General features: G+C 37.4%; 1 protein-coding gene across 1 annotated transcript in view; it reads left to right on the plus strand.

Annotated features, from left to right (window-relative positions):
• AHR (aryl hydrocarbon receptor) overlaps window positions 1-12,155 on the plus strand; it is a 66,008-nt gene extending 53,853 nt beyond the window's left edge. The window contains exons 8-11 of the mRNA XM_075050289.1: window positions 572-681; window positions 2,192-2,333; window positions 3,158-4,427; window positions 8,450-12,155. Coding sequence (XP_074906390.1) covers window positions 572-681; window positions 2,192-2,333; window positions 3,158-4,427; window positions 8,450-8,605 — 1,678 coding nt within the window. The 3' untranslated portion in view covers window positions 8,606-12,155. The remainder of the gene's footprint in view (window positions 1-571; window positions 682-2,191; window positions 2,334-3,157; window positions 4,428-8,449) is intronic.
• Window positions 12,156-22,740: the final 10,585 nt, after the last annotated feature.

Consider the following 22,740-nt stretch of genomic DNA (forward strand, 5'->3'; position numbering starts at 1 on the left):
GCCAGTGCTCCTCTGAGGCATATCTTAGCTTAAATGCAAACTCAGGGGTCCCAAACCACTCAATAGTAAAAGGGATGTAGTTCTGAGATACACCTTTTTTTGAATTTTAAGCTACCAAAAATACTAATTTAGGCGAGAAGCTTTAGATAACCAAAGTTAAACCCCTACTTAATTCTACATGCAAGCACCTCTAGGTAAATGCTATGAAATAGGACTAAACAGTGTCTTTCATTGCAACAAATGGGAACTGCCTGCTGTAAGTGAATATATTCAAAAGTATAGAATTAAGAGTCCAGCTGAACTGTAGACATATTTTTTTTTTTTTAAATGATCTAATAATTTTGTGAACCCATTCCTAGTCACTGAAGGCAACTTGGGGGACTAGTAAAAATTTTATTTTGTTACCTGTATTTTTTATTAGAACTGTCATGTTTCCGCATACAATCGATATTGCAACAAAATGTAGCAAGCACTTGCGTCTGAAATGTTCTAGCCATAATTAATTTGCTTGGCATTCATTCTGTGAGTTGGTTCATCAGCAGGGTTGCAATTTTTTGTTTTTATGTTCCAGAGGAAAGATTGTCCTGGGATACACTGAAGCAGAGCTGTGTATGAGAGGAACAGGATACCAGTTTGTTCATGCAGCTGATATGCTTTATTGTGCTGAAAATCATGTCCGAAGTAAGCTTCATTCCCTAAGAAAGGCTGAAAAATCAAAGCATGGGTTTTATTCATACTGAAAAAATACTATGAAGTGGTCTTTAAAAAAAAGAAAAAAAAGTAGTCATTAACAAAAATAACACTATACATTTTATGTGATCTTTTCCTCCATATAAAAACTTATACCGGATGAAGAAATATTTAATATTCCTATCTAGACCCTTTTAGGTTATATAGTCCAGTTTCTGTCACATCTTGTTCTTCTTGCTTCCTTCTCCGCTCAACCCGACTTCTGCTATTTCTACGACTTCCTTTGGGCAAAGGGACTATTTCAAAGATAGCTGTCCTGTTAGGAAGTTAAATAAAGCATTTTTCTTTTGATATGAGTGTAAGGTTTTTAACAGAAATTAATCCTGATTTAGCATGCTAGTTTCCTATACATTTCTGGTTTTGATTCTTGGCAGCTTGATTTGGTCTAAGTAACAACTTAAGGAGAGAAATATAATGTTTTAAGCTAAGGAAATAGGTATCAACTATCTGATATGTAACTGTTTAGTGGACTACATTTTGTTAGCTGTAACATTTGTCTTTGGAAGTTACAGAAGCATCTTCAGGATATTTTGGTGCTGCTTCTTCTTTCTACTGAATTCTCTTGAAAAACTGTTTTTTCTTTTGTCCCCTTATATACAATTAAATAACCCCTCTCAGTAGATTAGTTCTCAACCTATATTAAGCAGGTTTTCAGTTTCAGGTATAGCTCAGTCACTGTTGCCTATCAGTAGTTTTGTTTGTTTGGTAAAGAATAAGAAAGAAAATATTTCCAGAATAGAATGGAATGAAACTTCGGTTTGAAATTTTGGGTTGAAACTTTGTCTTAAAACTGGTTTTGCTCCATTTCTGATGCTAAGATAAAAAAGAAGTATTGTAGCAAAGATTATTCTTGGTTAGGATTCTTAAACTTTCCTAATAATTTTTTTATTTAATTTTTCTGTCTAGAAATGCAGTGTTTTCACCAACGTGCAACAAAAATGTACTATCTTTATCAAGCATTGCTAGTGAAGTAATAGTGTGAGTGAAAAATAATGGATTTTGAAGTACCTCTGCATTAACCAGTCAAAATGTGAAAGAAGTGGATTCAGAGATAATATGTTTTCTAATTTCTTAAGTAATAGTCACTTTTCAGATCTAAAAGAGACTTAGGCTTTTGTCATTTACATGTTCTAGTATGTATTAATTTCTGTTATTGCAGAAATAATGGATGAAGCTCAATATAGGATGTTGCCAATCTGTAGTGGATGTGTTACAATTGCTTGCAGTTTTAGCTTTTATTTTACCAGTAAATTAAAGTAGACATCTTAAAGTGGTGGATCATCCTGTTTCACTAGGAATACATTAGTGCCACACAGCAATGGATGATTGAGGACATGAGATTTGTAAAATTGCTCTACAAATGGGATTATTTCATGACATGCCAGGTTTTCCTATTTTTATTCACTGGACAGTAAATGGTATGCTTACTCTTTAACTCTAGTGATGAAGACAGGTGAAAGTGGAATGACTGTATTTAGGCTTCTAACCAAAGAAAATCGATGGGCCTGGGTACAGGCAAATGCACGTCTTGTCTACAAAAATGGAAGACCGGATTACATCATTGCTACTCAAAGACCTCTTACGTAAGTCATCACCGCATAAAGTAGTATACTTCAAAAACTGAAAACTTTTGAGCTTGTTTATATTCAGAAAGAAATTATTTTTAAACAACCCCCCTTTAAATCCTGAACTCCAAAAAGAAAACCTCTTTCAGCTTGCCTGCAAACATTGAAAAGAATTCTGATATTTCACTACTTATGTGGCATAGTCTTTTATGTGTAAAACTTTAGACATTTTGATTTCATATAAAGAATAAGAGCAGCAGTACAAGCACCAAGTTATTCCATCCAACCTATTTTAATTCAGTATCCCCGTTAGCAAAAGTTAAGAAATCCAACTGCAATTGTGTAGAAGAAACAACAGATAACATAAAGAAAATAAGTCCTTAATGGTGTTGAATTAAATTCTACATAATATGGAATTCAGCATTATTATACATAGGTTAACATATATAGGTTAAATAATTTTTGCTAAGGAGTCTGTAAAATGGAGGAAAAGAGATACTTCAGTATTGAAGTATTCATTTACTTGCTATGCCAAGAAAAACATAATGCATGGAGCAAAGCCCACTTTTTTCATTTCAGCTGATAATGCACAGAGAATGGTGTATGCTATCTAGATTTAATTACAAATGTAATATGTAAAGGTGGTATTACAGTCATAAGCTCCTTATTTCATAATCTGCCTCTTGGTTTAACTCAGCCAAGTTGAGCTGGAATAGCCAGGAATTTGAAAAATGCCTACAAATAGAATAGTTCATTTTTTTAATATTAATTCCAGGGGACAAAAAGATTACAGTAACTGTTTAGTACTGCAGTATTATGCTATATATCTGTTTTATTTTCAGAGATGAAGAAGGGGCAGAACATCTACGGAAGCGTAACATGAAGTTGCCCTTCATGTTTGCCACTGGTGAGGCTGTGTTATATGAGGTATCTTTCCCTATGTCGAGCCTTGTGGATCCCTCTCAGCTGAAGAATAAAAGCACGACGGGAAAAGGAGCCAAAGCAACGCTACACAATGATTCTGTGGATCCAAACTCCCTCCTAGGTGCCATGTTAAGGCAAGATGAGTCTGTGTATCTCTGCCCTCCAGCATCACATAAACTTTCCTTTGAGCGGAACTTCTTTGCAGACAGCAGGGATGAACTGGGTGGTGGTGTTAGCAGCAGCTGGACGGATAATCTCCTACCTGCTGGAAATCACAACGTTCTCAAACGGGAGCTAATGGAGTGTTCCCAGGACAGTACTATTCCACTTCCTGAAGACAGTGCAGCACTCTTTCAAGATAACAAAACCAGCGATTTGTACAGCATCATGAAAAATCTGGGTATTGACTTTGAAGACCTAAAGTGTATTCAGCAGGATGAGGAGTTTTTTAAAACTGAATTAGCTGGTGTGGATGATATTGGGGACATTGACATAACTGATGAAATCCTGACTTATGTTCAGGATTCCTTAAATAAGTCTGACTTCTTATATTCTGGCTGTAACCAGCAGGAGCCCATGGTCCAGAATGAAGGTTGCTTGGTACAGCAAGAGTTAGATCCACATCAGCTTCATCAGCACCAGAAACAGCTCATGGAGCAGCAACAGCAGCAGCAGCAGCAGCTCTGTCAAAAGATGAAACATATGCAAGTCAATGGGATGTTCACAAATTGGAGCTCTGACACCAGCATGCCTCTTAGCTGCTCGCAGCAGCAGCAGCCCCAGCAATATGTATTCCCTGGCATGCATGCCACTACATCTGAGTTCTCTTACAAATCAGAAGTAAACACTTCCCCTTATGCATGTAGGCAAGAGTTTATTCCTTACAAACAACCCCCAGCGATGATGCCACAGCTTTCTAATTTTGCTCAAATGGATTTCCCTGTAGCAGGTTTTGACAGATCGACCTACTCTGCTTCGTCCAACTTGGAGGATTTCCTCAACTGTTTGCAGCAAGTCCCTGAAAATCATGAGTGTGGGATAAACTCTGAGTCGGTTATGCTAACTCCTCAAACATGCTATGCAGGCGCTGTTTCTATGTACCAGTGCACACAAGAAGCACAGCCCAGCTGCGTGGATCAAATGCAATATGATCCTATGATGGCAAGTCAACAAACGTTGTTGGACAAGGTAAGGTAAACAGCATTGCTACATTGCTTGCATTTTGAATCATGTTTTCAATGTTTTAGGTGGCTACCAGGATGCCGAGTTCGTCATAATTGAATCACTGAGTTTGAAATTGATGAGTTAGCAGCGTGTGAATGTCCTTGCTTTATTCATTCATCAGTTGCATTTGGTAAAGTTTTTATGTACATGTATCCGCAGCCTGGTAGCTCTCTTTGGCAGTATTAAAGCAAGAGTGAGTGAACTAGTCTGTTGTACCTACCAGTAATTTTCCCAGTAGGAGCAAAAGAAAAGCAGATTGGTCAAAAGCTTGGAATTTGCTTATGTACCTTTTCTAGAGGAGTGGAAAAATGTCAGTAATATTGTCTGGCACATTCATTTTCATAAAATATGTTGTAAGGATCCAGAAAAATATCTTGGTTTTAAAATTTTAGTGTTCTCTAGCTACTCAGTTTCTCTGATGATTTTAGGATTGCTTAAAGTATCAGATTATAATATCACATAAATAGCATGAAATATTATGAACTATTGCATTTCTACACACAATGATATTGCAAAAATATTTTAATATATTACCCTAAGTGAAAGTCAGTTTGTTCTCTAAATCTCTGCTGAACACAAAAGAGCAGGAAAAAATTATATTCACAGTAGATGAGCTGGACCTTTTTCACATTGTGCGAAGGAGAATGCACAATAAAAGCCAGAGAAGAGAGGAGCCTGGCTGTGGCACAGACTACAGTTTTAAGCACTGTTCTTCATAGGTAAAATTAACTTAGAAATAAAAAAAAATTCAATTATTAAGGTAGTTCCTGATTCTGAATAACCTTTGTTGAAGTACTTTAAATTGTACCAGTTATTTGTGTTAATGCTGCTCAAGTACAGAGCTGCAATTCTTTTTTTTTTTCTTTTTACCTCAATGAGTTAAGGTTCTAAAGTACTGATCCTACAAATGCTTATGCACATGTATAAGCATTTACAGAATTAAAGTATTAATAAGCATTTAACCTACACAAGACAGAGGTGAGGAATGCAAGTAGAACATACCCAGTTTTTCGGTATGCTTAATGCAAATACAAAACATATCCTTTTCAAAACTGCTTCACTAGCGGAAAAAATATAATTGCAGAATTGCAGAAATTTACCTAAAAATGTAGGACAGTTCAGCAAGATGAATAGCTTCTGCCCGAGTGCCCAAGGGCTGAAATAGCGTGAATTGACTTTGGCAAACTGCAGTGCACAAGCTTGCACAGTGCTTGGCTGTATGTTGCCTGGCTGTGGTCAGTGTTATTAGTCCTCCATAGTGCTTGATAATAGGGTTGCAAAGCAGTTCCAGGGTCATCCAAGTTCATCCCTATAATAGTATAGAATTATTCTTTTCACGAAAGCTATACTGGTGTGGTGCATCAGTTTTGAACAGCTGGTGCATAAGCAATTCCATTTCTTTCTTTTTAATGGTTGGTTTCAAATACATTTATTTTGTAGATTATTTTGTTGTTATGTTGCCTTAATTGTTTTTGTTATGCTCCCTTGTTGTTATTTTCATGCTTACTTTTTCTTCTCATCTATCTGTAAAAAGTTTAATGACTAATGAATGACGGCATCTCTGAATGCAATAAATGAATATGTCTATTACTTCATATTTACTGGAATGCTGTGCTGCAGTGGTAATATTGAGTTTAGCTTGCTTGTCCTGAAAAAATGAACAAAGGCCATGTTGTGAAAAGTTATCCTTACTTAAGTTGTTCAGAAGCAAATTCAGCCCCTCTTGCTATGGTACACCTATGCTGTGTGGATCTGGATAGCATTGCATAAGCAGCAGCCTGGTGTAGAACTGATGTTACCGTTGTGCACATTAGCTCCTGTTTACCTCAGAAGAGAACTGCTGAACATTTGTCCAAATGAGCTTAAAAGAGGAGCATGCTTCTTGATGAGATAAGGAAGGATTATTCCCCCAACCCCTTTTGTAAAAGAGTGATTGTAGAGAGCTGATAGCTATCTCGAAGTCCTCGTGAGTCCAAAAATTATGCATGCCAACTGGGTGCAGTGGGGGATGGGAAGAGACTGCTTGTTCCTAAATCAAATAGCATTGACTTTTGCAGGCCATACTGCTATATACTGCTCACATGAAAAAAACCATCATCTCTTGTATCAGACTGTACTCAGTTTTGACCTCTAGTCACATCTGCCAATGAACATTTTTATAGATTGAAGGCAAAGTAAGGCTCTGTGTAAAACCAAAGCTGCTATGCTGAGAAATGTTTTAACATAGAAACATTTTTTTACCTAGAGAGATCATTTCTCCAGAGAAAGATAACCCTATATTTATATATGCTTATATTACAGAGTTTGTATTTAGTCCTCTATCAGAGGACTTATGAACTTTAAAATACGTGAACCCATGGGAACTAGTAAGTCAGAAGTACAGCTGCTGCACTTGAAGTGACCTTGTAAAATATCACCTATGCCAAAGCCATGGTGGCAAATAATATATATTTCTTTATTGTAAATAGGGGGAATGTATCACTGCTTATGATAATAAACTTAAGGTTTGATTTTATTGCTAATTGGTAACTTCAGTAAGCTTGCGACTAAGCAGATAGGATACTACAGTCTGAGCCCACGTTCACAGAGCCAAACCAAAGTAGGGCAGCCTTTGTAGCTGGATTTAGCACACTGACATCCCTATCAGCGGTTGGAGTCTGGAGAGAGGACAGATGTTGCTGGACAAGCCATGATTGCTATCCTTTCCTCAGCCTTCTAACTCCCATTGATTTCTACGTGAAAAGACTAGGGGATTAGAAAGCCAGAAGGGTCTATTGTGGTCATCTGCCTTGACCTTCTGTCTAACTTGTAATTGCGGTAGGTTCATAGCCAATGTAGTCTAAAAACACTTTCAGTGATGGAGAAGGGTAGAAAGGCCTTGGATAATTTGATTGCTTGTTTAAGGTCTATGTTCTTTATTAAGCAGGAGAAACCTTCCAAAGTACTAGATTCTGTGTTGAGAACTTTCTTAGAAGTTTTAATGAGCGTGCTCATCTTGTTAATGAAGAATATTGAAACAGTCTGCTTCTGTCAGAAGTTATTCTAGCTTATGTTATTGTAGCTGTCTTTAAAAGTATGGCAACTTTGATTAAAAACATAATTCACATGGTTATAGTCTTGTTAAAATCTTAGAAGAACTGTGCACAATTAGCCAAATTTCAGTGTTTGCATAGAAGGAAAACAAAGAAGTTTCCAAAACCCAGAATATTTTGATGAATGAATGCATGTATAATATGTTTTTAAGGACAAACCTTGAATGAATGAGTACTTAAAAATATAAGCTACTCCTGAAGAGATGATGGAAATGTTTAAAATACTTTGTTGTATTTTCTTTCCATGACTGAATGGAGCATTTTGTAGATAAAGTGACTTTTCCATAGCATGACAGGAAGCATTGCATCAGATGATTAAAATAATCCTATGGACAATTATGTCAAGACTGATGAAAGCCATTCATTGCTCTTACTTGGAGTTGTCAATATGAAGACCGTTTGTCAAAAAAGCCCACCCTGCGACAGCTCAGCTTGCAGATTGAATGCAGTACACTTCAGCTTACTAATGGGACTGCATGTGCATTCCTGGAAGAGCTGTAAAGCCTGGATCCCATTGCAGACATGAAAATATGTAAATAGGTTGCTTTTAAAATGTAACAGCTGGATGTGGAAAATAGGAGTGCTCAGTCAGACTGTACTTTCTACAAATGGAAACTATATTATGCTTTAGGTAATAGCAAAGTTTCTTTACTTTAAGGCAGAAGTAGGACTCACCCATGTTGAAGTCAGTGGAAGTTTCACTGATGATTCAGACCCTACTTTAATGCAAATTAACTGCTCTCATCATTCATCATTAAAAAAAAAAAGTTTTAAAGCTATTCATTGTATTTTAAGATGTTTTCATCCAATCTGTGTCATTAGGAGGATATTTAAAAACTCATAAATAAATTGGTTTCCCATACTAACCATTTATATTGTCTTTTTTCCTGCCAGTTCCAAAATGGTTTCAATGGAGGAAACATAAATGAAGCATATCCCTCTCAGTTAGATGTGATCAGTAATACACAGACTGCCGCACATCTTCAGCCTCTTCATCATCCGACAGAACCCAGATCCTTCTCAGATTTGGCATCTAGTGGATTTATGTGATTCAGACCTAGAGCTCCATCTGTGATTTTGTCTGGGCGTCAGGCTGCTCTGAGGAAAAGCTTGATAATTCTATCTTTGAGCATTGGACTTTAACAGCTAAATTACATTTTGAGAATATGAGGTTGGTTGCACTATATACTGGTGGATATGTAATCCAAGATCTGGCTTTTTAGAGTGACAGGTGGAATTGAAACTTCTGACTATAAGTATGCCTGTGCTGTTTTCCATCAGATTGACTGTGTTATTGCAGTATGGATTACATATGTACTACAGACTATGTCATGCTATACAACATAAGATAAGGCAAATGGTTTTGTCGTTTAGAAAACAATTGGGCACTTTACAAATAGCATCAACGGCACAGGGAAGATGATTTCACATGTGGATTATTTCCAGACTTTATTTTTTAAAAACTATTAAAAAGCTCTGAATTCATGAGAATCAAAAGCACTTAATTTTAATGCATACTAAGCTCTTTAATCACTTATATTTAAATCCTTTTGTTTTAAGTCTCCATTTCTAGCACTTTAATAGAAGGCTTAATACAAGGATATGATATGCAACTTCAGGTTTTCTATGAAACAGACCCCTTGCATTCCTCCTTTTCTTGTCAACCTTAAGTGCCTCACAATTTAGCTACCTTGTTTCTGATGGGAGCTTATTTTTAGCAAAACTCACTATAAATGTCATCCATATTATGTGAACTTTTATCTAACATCTACAGTGCTACTGGCTGTATTTTTTTTCCCCTGAAGATAATTTGTTTAGAGAATGATTTAATTCTTTATCTGTGGATTAGTTACACTATTAACAGGAGTTACTAATGCTCTGAATTTAGTTCAGCTAAAGAGTTTTGGTTTATTCTGTACTGCTTTTCTGCTTTCTTCAGGTAATACAGGGTATATTAAAAAAGCAGATTTTGCTGAGGGGGAGGAGCAGATCCTCAGGATTAGTTTTAGATTATTAATGCTGAAAAACATGTGCCTTATCTTGTGTTAAAACGCTCATAATGTTCTTTAGAAATAATACAAGGCTGCTCTATGCAAATACTTTCATTAAAATGGATATTGAAAAGGATTGCATTTTAAGGGGGAAAGGAATCTCAATAGCAATTGGCATTGACGTTTACTTTGACTGCAGTTTTCAATGTTCGTAATGGGAAAGGGTCAGTTTTGGTTTAAACTTTATCCCTAGCAAATTGCACTGCAACAAACGGAGAGGATATTCTTTCTATGTATGTTGAACATTTTAAAAGCTTTGTGCAAAATATAAAATTGGGAAAAGAAAAAAGTCATTAGAGAAATTCTCCTTGTGATAGGTTTTATCTTCAGGAAAAAAAAAACAACATCCATGAAAACACTCTGGGGTTTTGTTTTGTTTTTATCTGAGAGGATTGTTAGAATTGCAGACACCAATGTTTGGTGCAAAATAATAATCTACATGAAAAATACAGAAATGTGTATATGTTCAAAATATTTCATACTCTTGTGTGTTATATAGTTCATATGTAATAAAATGTCTTTGTAAAATATTTTAAACCAGTTAAAGTGTTACATCATTATATGTTAAGAACAATTTTAGTACATTTGTTATATATAATATAAAATGGCAATTTAGCCAGTTTGTTTAAAACAGGCAAAAGTAAATTGGGTCCCTCTAGACAGATGTTAATATTATTTAATACAAAGACAATCACTTAAAATTGGAATCCTTTCATAGCTGAAACATGCTTTCTTTGAAGAAGACCATATTTTCTTCCATTCTGTGTCATATGATATGCTAGGCCAAACTTCTAATTCAGTTACAACTTTTCAGAGGAATAACTTCAGCAGTTCTTTTAAGTGAAATTACCATATATGAAAGGGACATTAAGGATGCAATTACTGTTCAGGAAAAGCCCATAAAGACATTTTGGGTTTTATTACAAGGTTGTTTTGTTGTTTTTTTTTTTTAACGTTTCAGATTTTGTTTTCAGCACAAGACATCAGTTACAGATTTAGTTGATATCATTTGAATTAATTTATGGATTCTGTCTTTTTTTTTTTTATTGAAGGTCTTGTTTTAAGCCAATATCTGAAACGTCTTCCATTTCTAGCTAGTGTATCATGTTTGCATTTGAGCTTGAAAATTAGAAAAATGCTGTAAATCCAGAAGGTTCAAAGGGATAATGTATGTTTTACATCTTACAAACCAGTATATATCCTGTTTATGAATTTAGTTAAACCAAATACATGTTGTCCTATCACTAAGTGCCAAGGATGCAGTACTACAACTGTGCTGCCCTACTTACTGTAAACAAATTAGTTGTTTATATGCATATCAGCGTATTTTGTGCATTATCTTATGCGTACAACATTGACTGTATTAGTGCACTCTTGATCTGCACCAAACTGTAGCTACAGTGCACAGATGTTTCTGAATTGGATCTCTATTAGCCCTTCAGGTCTGTTATAAGTAAGATTATATCCCAGTGTTAGTCAGTATTACTATCCATTTTTGTACAAGTTTTCTTAGCTTGTTTTTCTTTCCAGTTCTTATCTCTCCTTTGCTATGCCTGCACATACCATGCAATATACCTCTTGCGTTAAGGTATGGTTTTGCTGCGCTCTTGCTCATCTCCAATAAAGTTTGTACGACATAATATATGGTAATAAAATAATCACTTGAATGTAGCTGAAATGTATGTTCTTTTACTGCAAAAATGTTTGATTTCAGCAGTATACAAAAAAATACATTATCATACAGTTACTAATATCTTTTGAGAGCTCGTCATCTAATAGTTTACAAAAGTTGTTATTTACGTCACTGTGGACTTTGCACTTCTCTGAATATTAGATGCAAATACAATGTATATAATTTAGAGTGGTGAACGAATGTGTATTTGTCCATGGAATTAGTATTTTATACCTGCATGAAAATGAGTTTATAAATAAACTTTGTAAATAGTAAGCCACAATGAGCAGTTGGAAGGCTTCTATATTCATTGCTTAGTGACAGTAAATTCACAGTTGAGCAGTACTAAGGCAGGAATAGATTTCTGCATAGATGCTGCTGCAAATAAGAAGCATTTTCTCCTTTGAGATTTGTAGCTGGCCATTGGTAACCTATTTACTGTTTATTGGTATTTCATAAATAATGATTTTAAGTTAAGAAAACAATTCTTTTAGTTTATTTCTAATTACTGATATTACTGTTTCCTGTGTGCTGTATTGGCTTTGCATGATAATCTTTTAAAATCAGTTGTAATGCAGAATCAAATGTTTCACTGTAATTCTCTATGCAGTTTACCAAACTTATAATAGTTCTTTGGTTTAGTGACATGATGGGCAAGAACTTAATTGGTTTCAGCTACACTATTATCTTACAATGTATGAAGACACATGTCTTATCCAGAATCGGTACTAGGCTATGAACTCTGTATGTAGGTCCTCTTGTTTACTCTTCTTGCTTAGCACAAAAAGACAAGCTAAGATGCAAGAGTAATTCAACAAGGCTGCAAATCTATGAAGTAACATCTGGAAATAATCAGACAATAATATAAGCAACACAACCATCCTTTTTTGTAGTCTGTTGCATTTGTTAAAAGGATACCCTCAAGCCACTTACCAACCTGTTCCCAGAAGTGCAAGACCTCACTGTCCAGTTTTGTTTGAAGGAGGGAGAGACTTTCTTCTGGGCTAATCCATTTTCTTTGATTTACGGAATTCCTCTTCTATTTCTAATTCAACATGAAAGTTAACAACTATGGTGGCACCTAACCTGCCATAGGCCACTGCATCATAAGCTCAGGCAGTTTGTTGGTGGAAGTCATTATCTTACTTAAGGCTCGGTTAGAGGAAGGCTTTCCCAAATAGCTCTTTTGGAGATGCATTTTCCTAGTGAGGAACCACGTTTCCCACTCACACACTTAAACTGGGAGCTGTTTTAATCTCAGTTGATTTTGTTCACCTAAGAACTAGCTTAGTAAGTTCAGTTAAAGTTACTAGCTAGAATAAGAGCCTGATTCCACTTTTAATATTTTTATTCTGTCCATTGATTAAGTTGACAAATTATCTTCCTGCCTTCTTCTCTTTCTGCCTAGGCATCCTTCTCTGCAAACTGACACTTCTATTGCTAAATAAGTAATACTAGACCAAAACAGCTTTAGACATCCAGAATACAAATTGACATCTAAAACTAATAATGAAATTCCACCCATCGTATACTCTGCATAATCTGAACATTTAATGATTTCCAGCATGGGCCACTGTTCACTTTTCCCCCTTTCATTTCTGTTACCTCCAGTGAGCAGTATTCACCTGGATTGCTTAACCAGGGAATCTGAGCCAGCTCTCCAGAAAAGCATCCATTCTTTCTCTCAAGCAAGTTCTGCTGCATTGATTTTTGTGGTGAACATATGTTTTATAAATCCTCTTATCTCTTGAAGTTGATCTTCCTGACAAGTGAAGAAGGACCATAATAATCATTAGCAGCCCAGTGCAAAATTTTCAAAGATTCAACCAAAGATGTGAAATCGAAGATGTGATCAGTCTATGGGATAATGAGGTTTCTTCTTTGTAACCTAACCTTTCTAGTCAAGGTTGAGCAGGCAATGTTATTAGCATTAAACAAAGCTATATACAATTTAGTTTCCAATGTAGCCAGTCTTTGAGAAAGGGAGAGGTTCCTCAACATTAAAGTTACAGTGTTTTTTATAATTTATGCTGAAGCCAACAGGCTCTTATCTTCTCTTGAATCCCGCCTGGCTGCAAATAAAAGTGTAAGCAATCTTCAGAAATTAGTAACTTCAACGGGTTTTTTTTACACCGTTTTGAAGGTTGTGTTTGATCATAACTGTCTGGATGTCTGAGATCCATACAAATAAGTTTAAGAAGTTTCATTATTAAAAAAAATATAAAAATTATAAAAACAGAAGAGGAAGCCTGAGGGATGTTGGGACTAATTGGAATCCTTCATACTGCATAATAATAATATTGAATGTAACAATTCCTCCTGTATTCTCAGAATGACAAAGGAAAAGAGAAAAAATTTTGATCAAATTTTCCCCTTTTTACTGACTATGGACATGAAGACTTCCCTTAACATGGAATAGTGGGCATCTCTTGGTAGGCAGTATGAGCCAGAGGAATTTGGCTCCTTGCTATTAAAAGTAAGAGCTAAATTAGAAGAAACTATTGAATTTACTTTCTGACACTAGTCAGTGAAGTTTTGAGAGGGAAGTGCAGGAAGAGAAAGGATGATCTCACCCTTAACGTACTTGAAAGATGTCTGAGTGTATTTTTATTCTTTTCTAGTTTCTGAATCATCATCCATACTTTTTTAAAGAGCAAAATTTAAATCTTCAGAATTTCTACTCAGCTGCCAGCTACCTTGATTCTTCCATAACCACTCAGATCCTGGCAACACTAAGCTGCTTGGCTACCAAGCCCTTGAGAAGTTGCATACCAGGTGTTTCCTGCATCTCTATGGGGCCCAAACCAGTAAGTGGTTTCAGAACATACTGAACAAACTTGTCCAACAGAAAGCAGATAGAAAGTCTTCTATCAAAGCGAACTAATGGGCAAGCAAAACACACAAATTAGCTCCATCCTCTGCCTTATTTGGAGTTAGGATGTGAATTAAATCAAGGTCTCTAAAATGGTTTATAGGATATCCTGAAGTGAAACAAACTATCCTCTTTAAATTATTCCACTTGGAACAAATAGTTCGTGAATAACTGAGAAAGTGAGAGAGCAAGGGATGTATCCATTAGTCAGGAACTAGGACATGCACTTAGGACAACTGGATTCTTCAGTGTGAGGTGTTGGGTGCCCAGGGCAGTCTGTGGCCTAGCAATTAAGGCACTCGCTTTGCTCTTCACCAGCATCTTTTTCATTTTCTTGAGGGGAGAAGTGTCATCAGTTCTGGATGGAGGTTTAAATATAAAAGCCCCCAAACAACAACAAAAAAACCCAGCCTGACCTTCATACTTGGTTTTACATCTGCAGTAGATGAAGGCTCTCTGTAGCTGAAATATGCTATGGATGGTCTTATCAGAGAGGTTATTCCCTTTGATTTTAGCTTGTCCATGCTGCCATATATGGTTTTTAAGGCACATATTTTCCAAGTTCTCAACTTGTCATCAACATTATAATCATCAGTGTCTCTGAAATGTTTCTACAGAAGCTGCAAATTGCTCTTCCAAGTTATAAATGGAACTGTAGAGAAGAGGAGGATGACTTTCTACCAGTAGAGTTTCTAATACAATGCTAAGAGCTGGCCAGGGCTTCACAGTAGTGCCAATCATAAAAAATGGAACAGTCCTTTGCTTGCAGAAGTCCCTAAAATTACTGGACAAAATGGTATAGCATTTGTGAGTCCCTGGTGGGTGGTGGTAACATTGTTGTGTATGTAACATGCACATGCATGCACACAGAGCAGCCTGTGATCATAAAGGCACATGATCATGTGCCAAAGAATGTTTTAATTACACTGGCATCTAATCAAACCTTGAAAGGCTAATAAGAGCCTGTGACACCTCATTCAATATAAAGAAGGATCTGTGTTAAGCTTCAGACCTAGACTTATAATCAGCACATAAATTTTTAAGTACTTACCTTTATGGCTCAAGTCTATTTTCAGTCCCTCAATAGTTCTTAATAAAATAAATAAAAGGAAAGAAGAGTTTTGGTAACTTAATGCTTCAGTTTTCTAGGTAAAAAAATAATGGCAGGAGCTTCAGACCAAGAATATTATTGTTAAGCAGCAGAAATATGGAAATGATCAGTTAAAGAATGTAGATAAACCTCATTAACGTGCTTCTAATCTCTTGCTTTCGCCTCAAATATAGCTGTGTGAAGTCATATTCATCAAGTTTCTTCCATTCCCTCCTTGTTTTGCAGACATCTAAACACAGCATTTAAAATGTTTCTTGCTACAGATGAGAAAGATACAGATTTTCTAATTCAGCTGTGACTTCAAAACTTGTGGAAGTTCCAAGTGCTTTGAAGGCAGCATGCCAGTTGCTCTCTAATGATAAACTTTGGACAGAAGTGAAACACATGGCAAAAGATCCAGATCTGAGTGGATGCACCACTGGAACATTTTTCATTGCTGTTACTTATTTTTAAAAGTAGGGTATTTGTGTATTAATGGACACGCTTGCCTACCTGCTCTCAAGAGTTATACAAATCTTGCATACAACCTGCTTCAATAGATGCTAGCAGAATAAGACCAATTTGAGCTTATCATTTAGATGCTATCAACGTTGTTTGTAGCCTCTGCTGCTTCCTAATGAAGACAGGCATCTTCATTAGCTGTGTAGCTTCTGCAGAAAGGGCCAAAGTATAGTATGGAAGTCTGTTCAAATCACTTTGGCAGGTAGCTCCCAACTGGCAAAAGCAGACAAGGAGTTTAGATAACCTATGGGAGTCTGTGTAGTGAGAACGGTTGCTTCATTGCTGAAACAGTTGCCCATTTCCTCGGGGAACAAGGTAGCCAGACTCTTGCCACAATGCTGCACAGTAGCTGAAGTCACTAACAGGAGATGCAAAGGACAAATATGTCTCAGGATTGCTGCCAAAGCTCTTAACTCTTTCACAGGCACTGCGGGGAGATCCATATTGCTACGTACTGCTCACACAGGGCCCAGAGCTGACTGTAAGCTCCTAGACCAGACTTGTCTGAGACAATTGTGGAGAAACTGGTGACTCCCTTTTATGCAATAGCCTCTTGGTTCTAGTACAACCCTTCTGCCAGGGCTTGACTGGCAGCAGGAAGGACTGCATTCAAACATAGAGCACTGCAGCAAACACACCAGTCAAGCTCCCACCCAGGAACTTGGAGTAACTGATCTGAATTACTCGATGCTCAAAATGAGCTGACTTCCCTGCTTGCAAACAGATCACAGTTGTTATTTAGGGGGGAGGAGGGGAAGAAAATTCCAATAAGTTGGGTAAACAGGATGATTTATAACACCTAATGCCTAAAGCAAATACCAAACAATTTTAGAGTCTGTTTTCCTCTGATGTGGCAACTGTTGGGTCAACTCTTGTCTACTTTGCAATATCACTTAAGTAGCAGCCCTCAATTGATAAAACCTGTTGGGTAACACAACCCAATTTGAACAGCTGCTAAGTTGCTTGTCTTACCTGCTTTTTGCAGCTTTGCCACACTTCTTTGCAACTTCTACTGCTCTCTGTGCCTTGCTCTGCCAGCCACTCTACTATGGCAACTCAGAGCAAGCAACACTGGAAATAACATAGACATCTAACATACATGTTTATGTGTGTTAGCTTAAACAGCTTTTCCTACTTTGCAACATATAGGGAATTTTTGCATAATATGCATAATCATCCTTTGTTCACCTTTAGTGGAGAGATTGATTTTTTATTTTTTTTTTTAGGCCTTGGACATCAGTCTTACAGCAGAGTTGGCAAGTAGAATACCTGTCTTGGGTCTGTCCCTTGTCATCACCCTTCCGCCTCTGCCCCCTGCATGCTGGGAACAGGGACCTCACCCCAGTGCCAAACTCAAGGCGATAGTTCAGTGCTCTCATTGCCAGTCGTTTCTGAGTCATGTCTTCCCTCGAAGCAGTCTTTCTCAACTTTTTGGCCTGTCAGTCTTCGTTCAGCCCTGAGTCAATTCTTCTGCCTGGGAGGAACCAAGCTGCTGCCAGCAGTGAGAGGTAGGTAGTAATTCCCTGGCTAAGATAAACATACCCAGCCAGGTATTACAGCCCACTCGTGTTCCCTTGTCACTTGCCCCGATGTTAGAGGAATAGAACTTCTACATACTTCTTCCATCCATTACTCTTAGAAGCCTTTTATAACTTCCTAGTTGTAACCCAAAATTTGAGAAACACTACTTTAAAAATAGCATGCAACAACTGATGAAGGACCTCCTTCCATCCCTCAAGAGCCAGTTATTGACCTTCCATTTACCATACTATATTTTTAGTTGTATAATTTTAGATACAATTATCTACACTCAGCTTCCTAAATCATGCATGAAATACTTTTTCAGAGCCACATTAGCAACTAGCTGCTCAGCTTGCTGGAATTAGAAACCAGATATGTTGTTTTATTTACAATATAAAATCAGACTGTGGTTTTGGTGTAGATTGCTATAATAAAGAGTAAAGGTCCCTTTGGTGTTCTTTAATTTATGGCACACTATAAAATGTCCAGGCACATTTTTCCTAGTAGCAGAAGGAGGAAAAATAGTAACTCTTGGCTAGAGATTAAAAAAGTCTCACCCACCATGAATGTATTTTGAGATCCTGCACATTTGGGAGCAAATCAGCAACTTATCTGCTTCTGGGATCATGCTTATTTGTAACCACAAAGCAGGCACTGTGGCTTTTAAGATTTTTTTTTGTTAGTCTGCCTAAAAAGAATCATTCATATCAGATGAATGTTAGTTCAGTGCCATTAAGATCACATTAAAGAGATCTTTAGACTAACATTTTTGGCCTTGCAGGATAAATTGCATCCTGTCCTGATTTTTCTGGTTCTTAATGCCTAGCCTGCTTTTTAGGCACACTAGAATGTAAAAATATTCAAGTGCTGTGAATTGCAGCTATGTTGTGCTCCTTACCGTGCTCATGTAAAGTCTTGTCATCGTTCTGCTGGAGTGTTTCCTGGGGAGCTGCATAAACAAGCTATGACCTATGGCTTTCTATAGCTTCTGATCAGACTGTTTAATCTCTGCTTATCAGTGAGGAACCTTCAAAATTGCTATTTCACAGCAAAGCCTTTTGTAGAAGTACATCACCTGATTTATCAACTGCATCAGTAAACAGAAATATTACTAGTGAATCACAGAATGATGCAAAGACCCGTTACATCATCTCTCTCCTCTCACCGACAGAACAGGATTTCTTCTTGTATAAAAGCTTTGTCTGTCTGACTAGGGCAACTGTGGCAAATTCTATTCACTCAAGACCATGGTCAGCCTATACAAGCTCTCCCTGGGAGAAAGATTTCCTTTCATTCATCCTGTCTTTTCCTGCCCTTCATTTCTTCCTACTGGTCTCTCTGTGTAGGTATCTCAAGATACAGCCTCCCAGACAGCCACAGAACAAAATATTTCTTGACTATTACCTTTAGTCATTTTGTAGTTGAACAGTATGTATTCAGGAACTGGTATTTCCATACAGCATGCAATAAAATAATGGGTATGAAGAGACAAGTTAAAAGAAATAGACCAATCCAGCAGAAGTAGCAGGTGACCGGCTACTATTTTTTATTGAAAAGAAAGCAAGTTCTTGAATAAAAATCCTCAATCCTTTCCCTTGTAACGCAAGCCCATTTTTATTATTGTGTTTCCAAAATCCTTTCATTTTAGCAAGCTGGGGGTTTGGTGGTGGGGGCTGTTTTTCGGGGTTTTTTTCTGAAACTGAATACAGTCCATTATGTCAGTGCTGGACAAAGAGACATTAGTTGAATCAATTGTTCATCGTATTAGAGACATACATACATGGGAAAATCTCTTGCCTCTTTCTTTATATGAGGAAATTCCTTATGCATGCCAGATTTGTATTGGTTTTTGTTTTGCTGAACAGCATGTTGCAAACTCACGTCAAATGTCCTATCCAGTGTCTCTTTCTCCATCACTAAGAATTCTTTGTTTTCTTTGTACTTTCAAAGAGGTGACGGTCTGCATTACCCAAACAATAAAGACAAAAAGGAAAGGGAGAACTGTTCTGACAGAAGAGGATGCAGCAGGGAGCTGTTAGATAAAATTGTGAAAGAAAGATAGACCTAAATATTAAGGAAGGTTGGGGGAGTAATAGGGGATCCAGTGATAGTCCCTTGGGGATTAGTTAAAGGTGCCATGGTGTAGGGCACTCAGACTTAGACTGAGCTAGCTTGTACTCTGGGAACAATCTATATGACTTAATGGATTTCTTCCATCTTTTATTCATGACTCTGCTTAGTCCATGACTGGAGTCTTTCATTATACAGGAAAAAACACGTGTGCACAGTCCAAGAGTGGATGCTTGCCTGTGTGTTTTTAAAGGGCTCCCAGCTGCCTGCCAAATTGCTTTTTCTTTTTGTTTTCATGTATTTTTGAAAACCATACAAAACCTTTGGAAGTGACCCACCCAAACATTTCAAAATCCATCCAGAAAAATTGGAAAGGGAAGGTGTTTACTCCCTAGCTGACAGCCTTTGTGTGTCATATCTCAGCCTGCAGCGGGTGTTCTCAGCTATCATCAAGATGCTCTCATAGCAGCTGAACATACATCTTTGCTCATGATATTGTTTTACCTCATGGAACTTGACAAACTGCAGCATAAGTTATCAGAGATTCTTTATGAAAATTGCATGTAAATCCTATATTTGCTGCTTCTAAATATTTCTGGCAATGTTTTATGGAATCCTTTTGGCCTATGGGAAAAACAAACAAGCAAACAATCACACAGTATAGATTTACCCACTTTCTGTCTTCCCCTCCGTTCTTGCCTGTGTTTGTACCCTGACTGCTCTTCCTCACCTGGAGGCCCAGTCACAGTGGATTTAGTTCAGTCTGCAAAGTAAGAAAATTAGCTTGTTTAAAGCTGACAGGTGAGTTTAGAAGTAGCCTACCTTACTTAGAAACTATAAGCCTCAGGAAAGAGATCACTTCTGCCTATCCATGTAGAAAAACAAGGACCATATTTGTGAAAATAACTGTACTCTCCACATACATGTAAACCAGTTCTGGCAGTCTCTGGCTCTGAATTTCACCTCTGGGTCTCCTAATTTTGCTCCCATCCCAGCAGTAATGGTTACTGCCTCTGAAGCTGGAGACAATTGTCATTCATATAAAACACAGAAAAGCTCTTATGCCCATTTTAAAAATGAATATGGATCAAGCTTGGAAAACACTGACTGTTTTTTTTTAACCTTAGTTTTCTGATCTACTCTATAACCTTTTTGGCACCAAAGCAGAGGAAAGAGAAAATATCACATTAGAACAAAACCAGGGCTCTTTCCACTTTTCAGTCCTGTCAGTACTTGGTCCATTAGACAGATATTTTTCATAAATGATGATATACTATTTGAAGTGGTTGAGGCAATAGAAAGATTTTTGTACTTTATTTTCTAAACACCTTTTAGAATATTATCTTTTCTACAGGTGGAGAAATCAGCTTTTGTGTTTTTCCTTCTATTCTTTTTCCTCAGCCACTCAGCATCTCCTCAGCATCTGTGTAGTTTCAAAGAATGTAATCCCTGCCCTTCACTGAGAAATTGAAACCTTTGCTGTATTAGCAATTTACTGACACAGTCTTACTGGTATGCATCTTTTCCTTCTTGCTCAGCGATAATGTCATCATCCATTTTACTCTTAACTCTGAGGAATGAAGAGTGACTATTTGAAATACTTCACTGTTGCAAAGGGAAAGGTTCTATTATGAGATGCAATACTAGATGTAGCTTTCTTCTGTATTTTACAGAATATCAAGAGCATGAGTAAGGTATAAGCCATTTAATTATTCAGGGTATACATAGCTAGTGGTTGCACAAATAAATCTTGAAATTCTGAACTCATAAATTCAATCTCCTACCCACATCAATGAATGACACACTGGAAGATATTCAGGGACCTAAACACAGGCCTATCATGCCATTTTAGCTATACGCTATCCAAAGCATCTACATAAGCAATCTCACAACCTTTTAGAGCAGCAGCTGGTAGGCCAGAACAGACTGATGCCTACACCAGGCATATGAATCACTGCCACATTGAGGCATCCTCACATTGTTGAGGAACACTTAGGAGGAAAAAAATTAGTAAAGCATTGCAGCCCTTTTACATTCTGACATGATCAATGTGTGGATTTCTTTAGCACATTAATAGGCAGTTTGAATTACCTACTGTCTCACAAACCTGGACAATGGGAGGGCAAAACTGCATTTAGTAACATCTTATCTTTCTAATCCATCACCAGGTTGTAGTCCTTTTGTGCTCATAACTGGTTAACAATGTACTGATAAAACTTTTTAAAATTTAAAAAAGTGAATTGTATCACCAAAGCATCTGGACTGCAGAAGCAACTTACATTTTTATGTGCAAAAACCTGCCAACCTTATCTCACTAAAGAAAATGCAGTGCTTTTGTCCAAATGTGACTGCATGATAGCACATCAGTTCTGGCCTCTGGTGCTTGGCCTTCAGTATAAAACCATTCTGATAACTTCTCCAATGCATTCAGCTAGGTTGCATCCTGCTTGTAAGTGTTCTGTGAGCAAAAGACCTTGGGAATCATCCATTTGCTGCTGCTGGTGGCATCTTGCCTGTTCTCCTCTCCGTGACAGGGGATAAGAAAGTTGACCAGAAAGCTTTTACAGTGACACAGTGCAGGCGGTTTCCCAGTACCACTGGGCGTTACAGCATTCAGTCCAGGCTGTCTTAGGCAGACACGAAAACCAGATACAGTAAGCACAGCACTTCAGCTCTGCTGGAACTGCTGGCACTCAGCTCAGTTTTCTATGCTAATTCTTCTTCCTCCAGCTCTCTGGCCTGGTGAGGGAGGAAGAACATTTCTGAAGAGAGACTTTTAAAGCTGATCGTGATCCCTCAAGCAGATGCTTTGCATGTATCTGGGTAGTATCAGCTAGCTGGAACAGTGCTGGATATTTTTCATCGACGATGGATCCACTTCTCCAATAGAAGCTCTGCCATCACTGCTCCCCTCTTATCTCCTATTTCTCATTCTGAAGAGTCTTTCTGTTTGCAGATGAGGTAATAGGCCAAAGACAAGCTTGCTGACCAGGCCAAAAATTCTGTGGACAGTTCTGCAATTTTACAAACTGAGTGATCTGTGACTCAAAAACTCAGAGAACTGTGTGGAAAGGCTCACCTGGGACATACGTACAATGTAAGCCCTCATATTGCTGTTGTAAATGATTGAATCATTCAGACTACCTATACAAGAGAAGATTTTACTCTAAATAAAATTAAAATATGAGCAGAGAGGTTCCAGGTAGTATACTGAGAATCTGCATCTCCCCCATGAAGTGAATGAAGCTGAGAACTCCTACCACCCGCTGTGGGCTCATAGGGGAATTGACAGTTTTATCTGTATATATATAAACACACACACACACACACACACACACATGCACACATGTACACACAGGAACCAAATTCCCACTGAAATCGGCTTGC

The sequence above is a fragment of the Buteo buteo genome, chromosome 2 (assembly GCF_964188355.1).
Source record: "Buteo buteo chromosome 2, bButBut1.hap1.1, whole genome shotgun sequence".
Taxonomy (NCBI): domain Eukaryota; kingdom Metazoa; phylum Chordata; class Aves; order Accipitriformes; family Accipitridae; genus Buteo; species Buteo buteo.